Source organism: Malania oleifera, chromosome 8 (assembly GCF_029873635.1).
Source record: "Malania oleifera isolate guangnan ecotype guangnan chromosome 8, ASM2987363v1, whole genome shotgun sequence".
Taxonomy (NCBI): Eukaryota; Viridiplantae; Streptophyta; class Magnoliopsida; order Santalales; family Ximeniaceae; genus Malania; species Malania oleifera.
Window position 1 is genome coordinate 96560974 of NC_080424.1, and position 16452 is coordinate 96577425.

General features: G+C 36.1%; 2 protein-coding genes across 3 annotated transcripts; one reads left to right on the forward strand and one right to left on the reverse strand.

Moving 5' to 3' along the window:
• The first annotated feature begins 298 nt into the window (after nt 1-298).
• LOC131163027 (3-ketoacyl-CoA synthase 4) lies at nt 299-2350 on the forward strand. The gene has a single exon (XM_058119725.1). It carries the CDS (start codon nt 462-464, stop codon nt 2010-2012), a length of 1551 nt encoding a protein of 516 aa, XP_057975708.1. The 5' UTR covers nt 299-461; the 3' UTR covers nt 2013-2350.
• A 6480-nt stretch (nt 2351-8830) lies between these two features.
• LOC131163028 (sugar transporter ERD6-like 6) lies at nt 8831-15313 on the reverse strand. Of its 2 annotated transcripts, XM_058119727.1 has the most exons (18): nt 14527-15312; nt 14217-14279; nt 14048-14137; nt 13785-13844; nt 13597-13662; nt 13442-13507; nt 13255-13330; nt 12850-12914; nt 12667-12759; nt 12468-12548; nt 12264-12348; nt 10427-10473; nt 10209-10271; nt 10056-10115; nt 9882-9947; nt 9734-9793; nt 9424-9538; nt 8831-9200 (listed from the first exon to the last, which is right to left on the reverse strand). In XM_058119727.1, exons 1-18 carry the CDS (start codon nt 14707-14709, stop codon nt 9088-9090), a joined length of 1452 nt encoding a protein of 483 aa, XP_057975710.1. In that variant the 5' UTR covers nt 14710-15312; the 3' UTR covers nt 8831-9087. The 2 variants fall into 2 exon arrangements, with proteins under 2 accessions (XP_057975710.1, XP_057975709.1); XM_058119726.1 differs by having other exon boundaries at nt 10056-10271; nt 14527-15313.
• Nucleotides 15314-16452: the final 1139 nt, after the last annotated feature.

Here is a 16452-nt window from a genome sequence, read left to right on the forward strand (position 1 = left end):
GACTCCTCCAGTTCTAACAAGTGGTATCAGAGTCAACGGTTCGCAACTCTGGCTCAGCGATCTAATAGGCTTAAACTTTTGGATCAAATTGATATTCACCCATATGTATCAAGTCCATGCATAAGTTCCTCATCTCCAATTTTTTTCTTTTTCTTAAATATGCTTACTTGAGTCCGGATCCGAATCCGAATCCGAACCCGGAACCAAGTACCAGGTGTGAAACCCAAATTGCGACCGCACCTGTCGCTTTACGACCGGTCGCTATATCTTCCGCATAACTCTGAAAGCGCATAGCATTATTCTCCGCCGTCCGCAGAGTCTCTGGACGGTTATATAACTGTCAACAGTCCCCTCCGAGGATTCCGCTCTACTCCAGGCTTCAGGGTTGCCACAAAATCCACAGACCATTCCCTCGCCGATCCTCCTCCGCCGCACCAAGCGAGTAGGGTCGGACCGCCGCCATGGATGGAGGCGGCAATGCCCATCCCAAAGCCCCTGGTGGCGGCGGCGGCCCAGTCGGCGTCCAGATTCACCATTCCCGGCGACTCCCTGATTTCCTCCAGAGCGTCAATCTCAAGTACGTGAAGCTAGGTTACCACTACCTTATCTCCAATTTGCTCACCCTCTGCCTCGTCCCTCTCATGGTCGTGATCCTGGTCCAAGCCTCCCAAATGAATCCCCACGATCTCCGCCAGCTATGGCTTCACCTCCAGTACAATCTGGTCAGCGTCATCACCTGCTCCACCGTCCTGGTCTTCGGATCGACGGTGTACATTGTTACGCGTCCTCGCCCTGTCTATCTCGTCGACTACGCGTGTTATCGCGCTCCCGACCACCTCAAAGTCCGGTTTCAGCAGTTCATGGATCATTCGAAGCTCACCGGCGACTTCGAGGAGTCGTCGCTGGAATTCCAGCGAAAGATCTTGGAGCGGTCGGGGCTGGGCGAGGAGACTTACGTCCCTGAAGCGATGCACTCCATTCCGCCGCAGCCGTCGATGGCCGCCGCTAGAGCTGAAGCTGAGCAGGTCATGTTTGGTGCCCTAGATAATTTATTCTCGAGTACTTCTATTAAACCGAAGGACATTGGAATTCTTGTTGTGAATTGTAGTTTGTTTAATCCGACGCCTTCGCTTTCTGCTATGATTGTTAATAAGTACAAACTGAGAGGCAATATCAAGAGCTTCAATTTGGGGGGAATGGGTTGTAGTGCTGGGGTTATTGCCATTGATCTTGCTAAGGACTTGTTACAAGTTCATAGGAAGACCTATGCTGTTGTTGTGAGTACTGAAAACATTACACAGAACTGGTATTTTGGCAACAAGAAGTCTATGTTGATACCCAATTGCTTGTTTAGAGTTGGGGGTGCTGCAATTTTGCTTTCCAATAAGTCTGTGGATAGGAGGCGGGCCAAGTATAAGCTTGTTCATGCTGTAAGGACAAATCGTGGGGCAGATGATAAGGCATTTCGCTGCGTTTTCCAGGAGGAGGACGATAAGGGGAAGACAGGTGTTTCACTATCGAAAGATCTCATGGCAATTGCTGGAGGAGCTCTTAAAGTTAACATCACTACATTGGGCCCTCTTGTGCTCCCAATTAGCGAGCAACTCCTCTTCTTTGCTACACTTATTGTTAAGAAATTGTTCAAAGCGAACATCAAGCCTTACATTCCAGATTTCAAGCTGGCTTTTGATCATTTCTGCATACACGCTGGCGGAAGGGCTGTGATCGACGAGCTCGAGAAGAATTTGCAGCTGCTTCCAAAACATGTAGAGGCTTCTCGGATGACTCTGCATCGCTTTGGAAACACTTCCTCAAGCTCGATTTGGTATGAACTGGCCTATACTGAAGCGAAAGGGAGAATGCGAAGGGGCAATCGTGTCTGGCAGATTGCATTTGGAAGTGGTTTCAAATGTAACAGTGCGGTCTGGGAGGCTCTCAGGAATGTGAAGCCATCCTCTCATGGTCCCTGGAGAGATTGCATAGATAGATATCCTGTGAAAATTCTCAGTTAGCTCAACAGCATTTCAGTCGGGCTTTTAATTATGGGTGCTCGTCATCAATGTCCAGCTCTTATGCTTTGTACTTTATTGAATCTTTCTCACTGACTGCAGAAAGTCATCTCTCCCCAGTTCCATGTCACCTTGCTTAACAGGATTTTGGTCAGACACTCAGATCCCATTCACTTAGGTTTTCGGTTACCTAGGCATTCTGTTTTATCTTCTCCACTTATTGCTTTTGTACTTGATTGGTTGTCGTCATTGAAGTCAAAATATGTTTTCTTTTTCTTTTTAATTATGTGCTATTAAATTACATGATAATGAATTGCTAACTGCTGCTGCTTTTCTCTGAATTCCTTTATTTTTTGGGTTGTATTAGTGACGAGGGTGCATTTCTCTTGAATTTGATCTATTATGTTTAGGAGTAACTGTGCTTCTTTTGCTTAAAAGTGATACATTTATTGAGGTTATATGTAATTGGGCTCCAGTTTTAGCCCATTTGAGGATACCCCATCTTTACACACAATTTCATGAATATTGAACTGCTTTGGCTTTTTCTTTGTAAGAAGGCAGCTATGGTGTTGGGAACAAAAAAAATTCAGTTGAAAAGGTTTTTTAAAAAAATTGTTAAATAATAATATTTTTTTTAAAAGTATGTGATTTGATTATTGTACCTACTGCCAGCAATCTAATTAACCTACTTTCCTTGTTTCATTATTCAGATTAGTGAACTTTGGAAGAACAGGGGATTCAAAAAATAGCTTCATATAGCTTCAAATAATAAGAAAATGAGGTATTTATCCTCGTGTTATTTCATTTTCCCATATGTATCTACCATTTTGTACGCCTAAATTCCTGATAACTCCTATTAAAAAATAACTATATAATCATCCATATATGTAACACACCAATCACTTCGATAATCTCATTGTTTACTCAGGTTGCCTCCTTTTTACAGCCAAGACTGAGAAAGTTACTTAATGTCTGTGTTCTTACATAGAGTGAACCATCTGCTCATGAGTTTAGTTTTTTTTTTTTTTTCCTTTTTTGGTTTCTTTTTTGGGGGAGGGGGGTGGTGGGGTTTGGATTAAACTGCTTGAAACTGACCTAAAAGGCTACAAGGAGCAAGTAGCATGGGAGTCTCGGTAGAATAGCTTTATTGCTTCTTCCAAACACTCCAGTCTTAATAATTAGTGAACATATATAGCGTTGGTGGATTATGCTCGCAGTTTCCTAAATCAACTGGTGCAGCAACATCAATAATGCTGCCCCTACTAGCAGAATACAGACAGGCATTTATTCGTATTGAAAGGTTGGAAGCTTCCTTTATTTGGCATTGAAGCCATATAGATACTGTTGTATGTTGGACAGTGTTCTGGAAAGCTCCATGTTACAGTAGTCTAACAATGCTTTGGACCAGCTAGCAGCTACCCAACTCTACCCTCCCCCTATACTGTTTTTTTTTTTTTTTTTTTTTTAGGGCATAAAAAATTTATATACGCTAGGAGAAAAGTTGTGATAAAGGCTCGGCAGCTCCTATTATTCCTGTTGCTCTGTTGAATATTTTATCAATTTTGTTTGACATTGCTAGGGAAATTTTTTCCTTCGTTTCTCTTGGCATTTTTAATATTTTTGTAACGAAGCAGGTGGGATATATTGATGCTTGCCTTGGATCGCATGCCTTGTGGATATTTATTATTTTGACATGTGCAAGCCCCTCACTGTTACACTGTTGCATTAGCATAAAGAAAACCAGATGCTTTATTAATGTTCCATTGGAGGGATATTTGCTGATACTCTCTTTTATGCCATTGTCTTGAAAAAGGGTGAAATCGACATTCACCCTATGTTTGGAGAGGTCTTGGATTTGAATTTGTACTGGATTTGGATAAAATGTAATATAAAGTTGTATCGAAATTTGTCTATACCCACCCAAATCCAAATTTAAGGTCCAAAATCCATGCTCCCAAACACAGCGTGGGTTTATTGTGATATTTTTACCTATACTCTTTTATGTATCACGCAATATACCTGGAAATTTTTAGAAAAATTAAGCTTGAAACAAGAGTTCCATGCTAGGTCATTGATTTTATTTTTTTTCCTTTCCCTTTTGTTGTAACACAGTCATGTCATTGTTCTGTCACATGCATCTATGAGCTTTCAGATAAGCCTTTGCTTCTGTGTAGGTTGCAGATTGCCATCTCTTTTACTTGGTTGCATGTTATAGCTAACCTTATTAAGGTTTATCCTATCTTTTTTAAACCCACATCACAGCTTTTGTTAAGGTAAACTGTTATTCAGCTAATAAAATATCCTTCTAGCCTGCTACAACTAATTTTTGGCGGCTCATTGTTTTGTACTCCTTTTCCTTCTCTTTTTGCTTTTGCAGAACTTAAAGGGTCACATACAAGTTGTTTGAATTGTTAACCTCGAGCCTACTGCTAGTATTCTGTTCCATTCCCATGCTATCCTTCCATTTATTCTTTTATGAAGTTTTTCTCCAATTGATGAGTACATCTTGTTGGCTTGTTTTCAATGAATGAAGACAGTAATTTTAAGGTTGAAAATGTACAGAAATGCCACCAGCTGTGACATACTGCTGTGCCCCTCCCCTGGCCTATTCTTTTCGAGTTTACTGGTTTTGAGGATTGTGGGCTTGTATGCAGAGATGGAAGTGTTGATGGCAAGTAGAAAGTAGTGAAGTACCACTCCTTTTGATACCACTATAAAAATTTACAGTTTCATTTAAAATGTATAAAATCATGAAAGAAGAAATGATCATGCCATCATATCATCAAGAATATTGACCTTGGGTAACTTCATAGTTCCTATGATAACAAGATCACACTTCCCATTTGAGCATGAATTTTCAGATTCACTGCTGTTGTAGATTTATTTTTATTTTTCATGTCCAGAAACTGTTCAGAGTAATTTTTGCTATAACAGTTGTTAGTAGTGGTCACAAAGGTGTGAGATGCAACTAGAAAAAATTGTTAGTTGTGCATATTAATATCCGCATACTTGTCTTAAAATGAAATGAACCGAATAACTTATTTTTGTTGGATGACTTAAATTTGAAGTTCTTGTTTTGTGTGCTTTCAATCTTACAAGGACTAAAATCCTGATCTGGCTTGGATTGTTTATTTGTTACATGCTCTCCCCCTGCTGATTGCGTCCCCCCGTGTATAAGCTAGTTTTTTGGTATGAAAAAGAGGAGAACATTGAAGCTCCTCTTGTTCATTTTGTTATTAGAAATGGATTTAGACTGAGTAGTATTGTGCTGCATATAATAATTATTCTATTTGATGTTTGGTCTCTCGTTTATAAGAGAGAGGACAGAAGCACATAAGTGAAATTTTTGTTGCACTAGCATGGGTAAGGAGCCCCTCTCAGCCTACCTATACTTCTGTTGCAGAGGGACATGGGATAAAAGTTTTTTGTCAAGCCTTGCTGCTTTTAGCCCATTCGTTGGTTGTGGTTATGATGCTATTTTGTTTATAAATTCAAGAAGAGGATGAAAAGTAGAATCCATCCTAACAGATAAGGGTGTTTTCTTTTTTGTCTTTTGAATTTATTAATACACCAATTTTGTACTCTCTTTTTTTTTTTTTCTTTTTTTTGTGTTTATTTTTCATTGATAGTGCATTCGTTTGGTACTTATAAATGGAATGAAATTATATAGATCACCCTCTATTTTTAGATGTTTATTCTACAATTTTTATTCTATTTCACTTAGAATTATTCTTTTGTAGAACATTTGGATGGAACCTCTTTTTTAAAAATAAAAAATAAAAAAATACAAAATGAAACCTTATTTTTTAATTTTCAAACATTTGATGGACAAGGGTGGAATTTTTTTTTTTTCAAAATTTCACATTTATTATATATATATATATACAAAAAATTGTATTATTCAATCTAACACAATAATAATAATAAGACTAATTGTACATTGGTGAAATTCATTTATTGTCTATTCCACATCATAGGGATTTTTTATTTATTTTTAAACTAAAGGAGGACAGCACCTCCAATTATTTATTGATATACCCTCACTTTTGGCAGAAGAAATACCATGATTACAAGACAAGCGTTGGGAGATTACATATAAATTTTTTTTTGTATTTTTATTTGTTTTACAATGACAATACTTCTTTGGAAAATATCAAAACCTTAAACTGTGATCATTATGTTTCTATTCTAATAGTGGGTATTTTGCAAACTACGTAAAACTTTACAAATCACATATCATTGTTTTCCACTAAAAATAATATGACAAATTTACCCTTTTTTTTTTCTTTTGAGTCGTAAAGTAAAATAAAAAGTTGAATTATCATTTGATAATAAAAATAGAGTGTCATGCTATTCTTTGGAGTGTCTAAGGCACATCCCTTTCTAAGGTAACAAAAATAAGTAGATTGCAAACATTGTCAAAATGCTAACATCACTGATAACATTGTGAAAACATGGAAAAAAAGCGACAAATATTTTTTAGTTTCGACACATCCCTTCTTCAATGTTAAAAAGTAAGTGGATTGCAAACAAGCATTATTAATAATATCTCAGGTTTACAAGCATGGCTGGTAGGTTTGAAAGTTAGCTGATGATGTTAATGGAGTAGGCCCTGCAGGATGAAGAATTATGTAAAAGAGCACAAAAGCAGACGATGCAAGGGAAAGATGACCTCTCAGAACATCCTGAAGATGGAAACAACTGAATGATTGAAATTGAAACAAGCAGCTAGCTAGGTGCCACCTGCCTCAATGAATTTGTTTTCATCTATTGAACTTTTCCTAATGGTGGAGACACCTAAGAGGCATTCAATGAATGCATGCTTGATGATCGAAAATGCCCACAAACTAGTTGGGTTAACTCGATGTTTTCTTGGCCATCTGTCAGAGTTGAAGTTTTGGGACTATGATTTTTCAATTGAGGTTAACTCTTGGTATTTGAATGCAAAGGGATAGACAATGAATCCAGATGTTGATGAATTAGTCGAGCGCCTAAAGAATTTCAGATATTAATATATCAAAAAGCAATTTCTACTACTACTACAACAACAAAGTTGCTTAAATATTGTTAGATATGTATATATATGAAGAAAATGAAAAGCATCGTATAGATGCAAGAGGCAATGAAATTTCCAACTACTAATAATTTTGGTATTTTTATATGTTCATTCAATAGACTAATGTTTAGTTTATTTAGTGTGTTATTTTATTTCATTGCCATTTTCATTAGAGTTTGAAGTGACAATAATCACTTCAAGAAATTAGAATGTGACGAGTAATAAGGATGAGTTCCGGCATGGGTCATGAATTTGGAAAATTATTTGAAAAATAGAACATATATATAAAAGAGTATTAACCTTTAACACTTTCACAAATGGAAATATTTTGACATAAAAAAAATGATATTGGCGACATGAAGCATGTAAGGAATTAAGAATTAATTGTGAACTAGGAAATATTGATACTTTTGGAAGTTTGGATGTTTGACAGGTGTCCGGACCTACATGTGCTCGACACGTGTCTAACATATGTTGAAAACAAATTTAATTATTTTAAATTTTTAGACTTTCGATACATGACTAGGACACCCAAGACACGCTGAGACCTAAAATCATGTAGTTCGTTCTCCCTTAAGTACTGTCTGTGTACACTTGCATATAACGTAACCACAAAATAAGAACCAACAGATGGCAAGAGGATTTGTTACAAAGGAGGAGAAAGGCTTGCAAGAGTTCGTCCCTCTACTTAGAATTTAAAACTCTCTAATAACAAAATATTGTATGAATGTCTAGACCCACTATTTAAAGTGATGCGAAATCCACATTATTAAGATCCATATTAAGCAATTCCTCTTATTTGAATGGCTTCAAATGTTAACGTGGTATCTTGTTGTTTGAGAGTTTTAAATTTTATGTCGAGCGACAAGCCTTTCTCAGTAGAAGAGTGTATAGAAATGAGATTTTTTTTGGGTCACGACAAGAGTGACGGCATTAGGTCCTAAGAGTTGAAAAAACTTATGAAGAGCCACATGCTCGCCTAACATGACAAATACACAAAAATTTCATGCCTTCTGGTTCTATGACAAGAAGATTTCATGTTCACAACTCTTTTGTCATGTTCTTGTATTTCTATACCTCACCATTTTAATAAACCTTCTCATCCACCCCACAACTCATTAAAGTTTTTGGTTTTGAACAAGACAAATGAACAGTTATTTACATTTGCCAAATTATAATAACAACAAAGGCAAAAGTACACTAATATTTAAGATTTATAAAAAATATTCAGATCTCTCGACTCTTAAAAAAAATCTAGTTTCGCTTTTCGAAAAATTATTTTAAATTAATTTTACATTTAAATATAATGACACTCAATACACCCTTTGTTAATCATCTCTTGCAAAAATAAAAGTAGTTGATACGTCATTTTTTTTTTTTTTCGTCTGTCTGGTAAGTGAAAACGAAGTGGGACTAGTCTAAACAATTTTAAAATTTGCAATGCAAGCTTTTCATTCTACTCCACTCAATCCATTCTGTTCCAGCATACTAAATATTGTGTCAATGTCTTTTTTTTTTGTTTCACATGTTCGTCTTCTCCAGGAGAGCATCTTCTAACAAGCCAATTTTAAATTAATTAACAATATTTCATTGAAATGATGGACATTAGGGTTGAGTTTATTAATATGTAAGGTTTCATATCATTATGGAATGAACTAGTGAAGAGGGTAGAAACAAAAAAACATATGAGAAACATTAAAAGAATTGATTGACAAATTCCATTTCATTTTTTCATTCTATCCCTGCTACGTGTCAATGCCACCACTAAAGCAAATGCAAATGATTAGCTGTTTGCCTGTTTAAATGTTTGAGAGTAAACAAATGAAATGAAATAACAAAGGCATCATTCCATTGGAAGGCATTAGGAGCCGCATACCAATACAAGCCAAAGAATGGAAGGTGCTGGCTGAAGGAATAGAAAGAAGATACAAATATGCATCTGCACAATACTGCTGGGCGTTGCAGAAATGAATTTTTATGGCACAGGAGGAAAGGGGAAAAGAAAAGAAATGTAAAAACAAACTATCTGAATGACCACTGAATTTCTTCCAGAGTTCTTCCCTTTGTCTCGGGGACATAAAGACTCACGAACGCCAAACTGACAGCACACACAACCATGTAAATCGCAAAGGTTCCTGCCAAGTGGAGGTTGTCCAATTAGTTAGAAACCAATGACAAGCACGAATAAACAAACCCCCCCGCCCCCCCAAAAAAAAAAGACATTTCGTAAAGACTCCGCTCAAAATGCTAGAATTTTGTGCTATTGTATTTGTACAGTGATAAACATGATCAGTTCTCTCATCTGTGTGCATTGGCACAGAGAGAGAGAGAGAGAGAGGGGGGGTTTCATTGACTAACCTCCAGTGCTCCAAGATAAGAGAAAGTTTGCAGTCATTGTAATCACCCAAGCACTAAACCAGTTGGCAAGTGTGGCAATGCTTCCAGCAAGGCCCTTAATATTGACGGGAAGAATCTGCAAGGCCATATTCAAAAAATACACGAGTCATGGCATTTACTGCAATAAATGATACAAAGGAAAGACGCACATAGAATTGAGAAAGATTGGATCAAGGCTCCATGCTTAATGTGGAGTGTAACTCAAGCCCAATGAGGGAAAGCAAATTCACAAGAAAAATGTAAGAGATGCAGTATAAATTAATGTGTGTACCTCAGACATTATAACCCATGGAATAGGTCCAAATCCCAGAGAGAAGGCAATTACCATGGCCTGGAAGAGAGTAAATTAGACAGTCCTAAGAAACTTGGCAATAAAAATAAACAAAATCGCCACATGTGATGACAAAGATAACACATACCACAACCCCAACAACTGAAATGATGCCCAATATGCTATAAAAGGTTGAATCATTCGTTACAAAATCCTGGAGTCAGTTGGCACCAAAAAGTTATACACCCTTATAAAGAGAGAATTTTCCATAACTCAAGCTTTCAGCCATTATGTCAAAAAAAAAAAACATGTCGCACTTTACCTTTACAAAGAATGAAACTGCAACAATTAGGAGGCTCAGTGTCATTCCAGAGCAGGAGACCTGACACACGACATAATGAACTGCATATTTCTTCCAGTCCAAAGTAATATAATGACCTACTGACAAAATTAAAATCATTTTTCTTATACTCACAATAAGTAGAAGTCGACGACCTAGTCTATCCACCAACGATGTGGTAACTCCAGTGGCTATAACCTGATTAGTAAATAGGTTCTCACATGAGTTCAGGGGAGAGAAAAAAGGGAAAGACAGGATAAATAAAAGAAAGGATGCAAAAACCCATGCAGCATCACAACCAATTTTGAAATTTGAGATAAATAACGATTCACGAATAATCCTTCAAGCTGTACCTGAACAGCGCCAAGTCCACATGTAGCGGCATTACTTGATGAAATTCCTGTTCAAAATTGATGCAACTAATAAGAGTCCTCTAACTTAAACACTGAACTGAAATAATTTTCTTTTTATTTAAGTAATTGTTTGACATGGGGAAACTAAATAATAACCCTTCATTAGCTTCATGTAGCATAGATACAACAAAATATTCAAATTATTACCACAACAACCACAAGGCAACTGGCCAATTCAAGGTAAGGGATTAGTTTGTTTGAACAAGGCTACAGAAGCATTATGAATAAATAATTATCCAAATGAAAATTGCCCACTGCAAGTAGCAATGCCCCAAGGTTCTAAATCAAACTTATAATAGAGCAACCATACCTTTTTGGGACCACAGTTTCACTTACCCACCAATTTATCACTGGAAAGCAGGAAGTATATTTTTGATAACAAATCTATTTACCTCCTTTCAGTTGGTCAAAAAAAAATTATTGTTACGCAATCTCTTTACCTAAAAGTTTAAGTGGCTAGGTTATGGGCCAACAATCTATATCAACTTTAACACTTCCACACACCATAGTTGTCAAATCAAGATTTGAATCATGAACCAAAATTCCAATTTCGGGATCAAGAATCAAGTATTGAATCTAATTGTAACATTCGGGACAAATTTCCAAAATTGATTCCAAATGACATGCATATATTGATGTGTATACTACAACCAAAATAGTAATATACATTTAAAATTTGACAATTAAAAATCATATTTCAAGTGTAGGCTTTTCCTAAACAATAAAAAGTTAGGGAATGAGTCAATAAAACTTAATATTTACAAAAAAAAAAAAAAAAAGAACTTTATCTTGTTTAAGGGAAGGAATCAATAAAAACAAAAAAACAAAAACTGAGTTTGGTGTTTATCAGCAATTAGAAAAATCATTTTTCATGCATATTCTTTCTCTGATTAAAAATAATAAAAAAAACAATCTGCTTAAAAACTTGATAACAATTGAAAGAACTACAAAAAGAGAACAACTTTGAACCTTAACAACACAATGAAACATGAGTATCACCTTAGTCAAAGAGTGTTCTGCCCGACTGCCCCTTCTTCTCAACGGCTGAACACTATACTCCTTCAAAAGTGAAGTGTAGTTTGGCAAAGGCAACATAAGACCCAAAGATCTATTTTCCCCTCTTTTTTAGCATAGAAGTGATATAGACAAGGGATGGAAGGTAATCATGTGAAAACAAAAGCAATTGAGAAAGATATGCTTTTTTGGGGGTTTGTGTGAAAACAAAAGCAATTAAGAAAGAAATGCTTTTTTGGGGGTTTTAAACTAGTTGGGTTTGCTAGGATAGTATAGGTCTACAATTGTGTGAATCCATGGATTCATATTAATTCGTTAGATTCATAGGTTGAATTCATAGATTTGTTGTTTTACAATTGAATAGTAAGATTAAAATTGTTTTGGTGTGGAATTTATATGAATCATACAAATTAAATTTGAAATCACAAGATTCTAACAACTATGCCTCGCATATTCAGCCTACTTGCACAAGGAGAGAACAAAAGATAAATAACACTTATTATAAGGACTAAGATAATTTTAAACTACCACACAATAAACACGGGCAACAAGATTAGAACCCAAGAACTCTTGTCAACCATAGCTCTAATACCATGTTAAGCAACCAATTAGCCTAAAAGCTTAAGGTGCTAGGTTGTGGGCCAACAACGTGTATCAAGCTTTAACAGTGATAAACCAAACAGTGAGAGTGATGGTTCAACAATTATGGTGCATCAAGACTAGATATTGCTGCTCATAAAATGGAAAACTGTTTTATGCTTACCAGCAGCTTTAAAAATTGTACTAGAATAGAATAGAACACCATTGATGCCAGAAAGCTGTTGAAGAAGAAGTAATCCAATTCCTATCTGCATAGGTATCAATTAGTGAAAGAAAGACCAATTAGATTCTGATGATTTACCACATTCAAAACTGGGAATGCCACACAAAGGAATGAAACCCAGAAATTAGAAACAATAATTAATACCATCAAAGGAAACCAATATCTTCTTTGTTTGAGTTCCGCAAACCGGATTGTAGTTCTTCTGCTCGTTGATGCTACAGACCGCTGAAGAATGCAATTTACAAAAATTAATCATGGGTTTGTAGGAGAATACTTGTATGGAGGGCAAGATTTCACTAAAAGTAAAATGAAATAGAAGCAACTTATTTCAATAGATAATTACCTTGATTTCATTCACTTCAATGGAAATATCAGTATCAAAACCCCGAAGAACTTGTAAAGAAGATTCGAAATCTTCTGTCATACCCATTTTTGCCTGGATACAGGAAAGAAAATATAATATACTTCAGCAAGAACATCATATATCCAAATCTGATCAAGGAACAGATTACATTTTGAAGCTTACTAGCCACCGAGGAGATTCTGGGATAAAAAACAAGCCAGGAATCAATATCGTACATGGCAATATTCCTGCACAAGCAAATGTGATAGAGTTCCCTGGATTAAAAAATGTTCTTTCCAATATCAAGGTTTTGCTAAAACTAATCATTGCAACCGATTTTAACCTTGTTTTCTCAATACTCAATATAAAATAATTCCAAGTTAAATATGGGAGCTTCAAATTAAAACAAAAGGCTTCTCCAAAATTGTCATATGACTCATATCCTAGCATTCGCACATAGTTTGAGAAAAAGCTTCTTTGCAATTTCAATCTCTTTGCAAAACATCTATCATTAATGCCATCAATGCCCACAAATCAGTAAACAAAATTTCTGCCAAATAGGTCTAGGTGAGTTGTTTAGAAGATTACCCAACACTGCAAGTATTCTCCAATGAACGAAAAGTCCCAGAAGATAGGCAAGCATTATTCCAATTGTTACAGAGAGCTAGAATGACAAAAGTTCAAAAATTAGCTGATTTAGGCAGGAATCGAAATCTTATAATCTAATAATGGTATATGAATAGGTAAAATTGTGCCACTAAATAAAACATCCCACCTGATTAACAGAACCAAGGCGGCCTCTCATGTTTTGAGGTGCTATCTCAGCTATATATACAGGAACCTATTAGATAATAAATAGAAATGTTCTATCAATGTTTCATTCACACAACATTTCAAACTTGCACCACCATAGTTGAGTTCAACATTTACCGTGTACGATATTATTCCCACACCAAAACCCTCCAACAGTCTTCCCATGTAAAGAAATGAGTAATCCTACACAAAACGGGGAATTGTATGCAAAACAAAACGCAAATGATGGTTATATATGCATTGAGTTATAATTTTAAAAAATAATAATAATAAAAATAAAATAGAGAGATAATCATAATACTCACTTTGGCAAATGATATTGCAAGCCAACCAATAATATTAGGGATGGCAGCTATCATCAAGGACTGCAAGGAAACAAAACCAGGCAGAACTCAATTAAAAAAAGAACCTAAGGAACTATATTACTTTTCAGTTAGCACCTTATAGCAGCTCTGGAGCTAAACTATATGCAGCTTTTGCTTTCAAATGCAAGAAAAGGAATCCCAAAAAAGTGCTAATCACATAAAGCTTAATCTTGGAAGGAAAGGAATCCACGATCAACTATTACCCCTTTTCTCCCAATGTACTCAGCAATCTGACCGCTCGCTATTGCCCCAACCATGGCGCCCACATTTGAGAGCGAACCAAACAATGAGAACTGAACAAAGAAGCCGAGTCAAGGGAAAAAAAATCCTACGAACACAAATTAAGCTAATGGAACAAAGATTCAAACATACCTCCGACACAGTCAAGTTCAGGTCGCTAGTAATGGCCGATTGGGTAGGTGAAGAATAACCAGACTGCGAGACACAAAAATAAAAGGAAGAAGCATGTATTCAGATTATTTGAGAGCTAAATAAATATCGATCTCCGTTTGATTGCCCAGAAAATTAAAACCCAACCCATCGCAGCCCGTTATGATTTCTTCACGTTTCCATGGATTAAAAAAAGAAAAGGAATAACGGATTGCATTTGATTTTCATTTCCCCTCTAATCGTTCAGGTACGAAAAGAAACGAAACGCAGAAAGAGAAGATGGTGTGCGTACGGTGAAGCCAAACTGGATAGGACCCAAGGCGACGATGAGGACGCAGGCGACGACAGAGACGGAGCTGTCGCGAATGGCCTGAGAAGATCCCAACATGCTGGATTGCCTCGACCCCATACGGTACCAGCTCCCCGTGTGGAGGAACGGCTTCCTGAGATCTTCATTCTCCTCCCTGAAACTCATCTTCCCAACTCTCTCTGTGTCAAAGAAATGCAACGGGAGATCGGAGATAGGCTTCCCTGTTGCTTGTCCTACCTTGCGGTCTACGTGTTCAATGAAATGCCCAAGAGGGAGAGAAAAAACGGAGGTTGAAGGGGGTGGCAAGGAGCGAATAGGTGATGAAATCGAAATTGAAATCTAAAGGGAATGTTTGGGGTGATACGCCAAGGGGAAGACGAAGACGCAGCTGCGTCGGCTACTAATTAAAGACCGATGGCCAGATATGGACAGAGAGAAGGAGAGAAGCTCGGGGAGTTGCCCCTGTGCATCGCTGGAGCGGGATGACCGCAGACTCTGCTGATTATGGGTTATGGACGGATAGAACCCATTCCTTCCATCATGCAAGCGCTGGCTCCACGTCGGGACTTGTGGCGCATCCCTTCATTTCTCACCGCCCCTCGTTCACCTCAGTCGTGTCCATCTATAAATTCTCCCGATTCAAATCGCAGAAACAGCCTTTACCCACCCACTCTGTGCTCTTCAATTTCACTGTTCACTGAAATTCCAGCGGCCCGTCTTTCTCAATTTCTGTGAAGGGCCAGCCCATGCCAACAATGGCATTTCAGATTTTTTTTCAACTTCTTCATTTCTTTCTTATTTTTTTATTTACTTTTTCTAAAAATATAATCGAATTGGTTATTTAATTTTCGTATGTATTCTTTTTATTTTCATTCACATGATTTTGCTGAACGGAAGTCTTAGAAACAGATTTCTTTTATAACGCTGGTTTTATATTCTTTAATAGGTTAAGGATGTGGAAAGTTATTGCTTTAATAAATTTTAGAGTAAAGAAAAAATAATGAGGAAAAATATAATAAAAACTTTCTTCCAATAATTGTGTGCAATTAATTATAATTAAATGTATATCTAAATTTATATTTGTAAGCATGCATTCTCATTTTGAGTGTAATTTTATTCATCTATTAAATTTCATTTAAATTCACACAAATTTAAATTTTGAATTTAAGAATGTATATTTATATCATTTCCCAATTCTCAAACCCTACATTTGAGAGCATGGATTCCTACATTAGATTTAGATTTGGGTAGAATTGAAATATTTCAACACAATTTTGTATTACATTTTATCTAAATCCAATACAACTCTAAATTTAAGACTTCTCCAAGTGCGGGGAAAAGGAAATACCTAATTTGATTTGAAGCCAAGAATGTGATGGATTGACAGAGGAATAGGATCTTATGCAACTTTCAAGTTTCAAAGACAATTATAAATAGGATTTTGACATGATTCAGTTAATTAAACCATATATATTGAACCATTAATTGAGTTGAATTTTTTGTTTATTAGAAAATGCAAATCGAAATTAAACTTTTTCACATGGTTAATTTAAATTGGATTAACTAATATTTTAGACCAATCTTCAGCAGTAAACCTAATCGAACTGTTAGATCAAATTTAAAATTTTAAATCACAACAATAATCAACATGTCCAATTTAAAAAATTCATTATTATAATTTAAACAACAATCTTAGAACAATTTGGTTTTTTTTTTTAATTTAAATTATTATAATTATATAGAATACTACATAAAATATTATTTTGAGTAAAAGACATTTACCTCCCTTGAAATTTGACAAAAGAATAAAATTATTTCTTGTGGTTTTAAAAATCTTTGGAACCTCTCGCAAGTTTAAAAAATTTCAAAAACCTCATACATGTCAGTGTTTTTGGTCCTATTATTTTT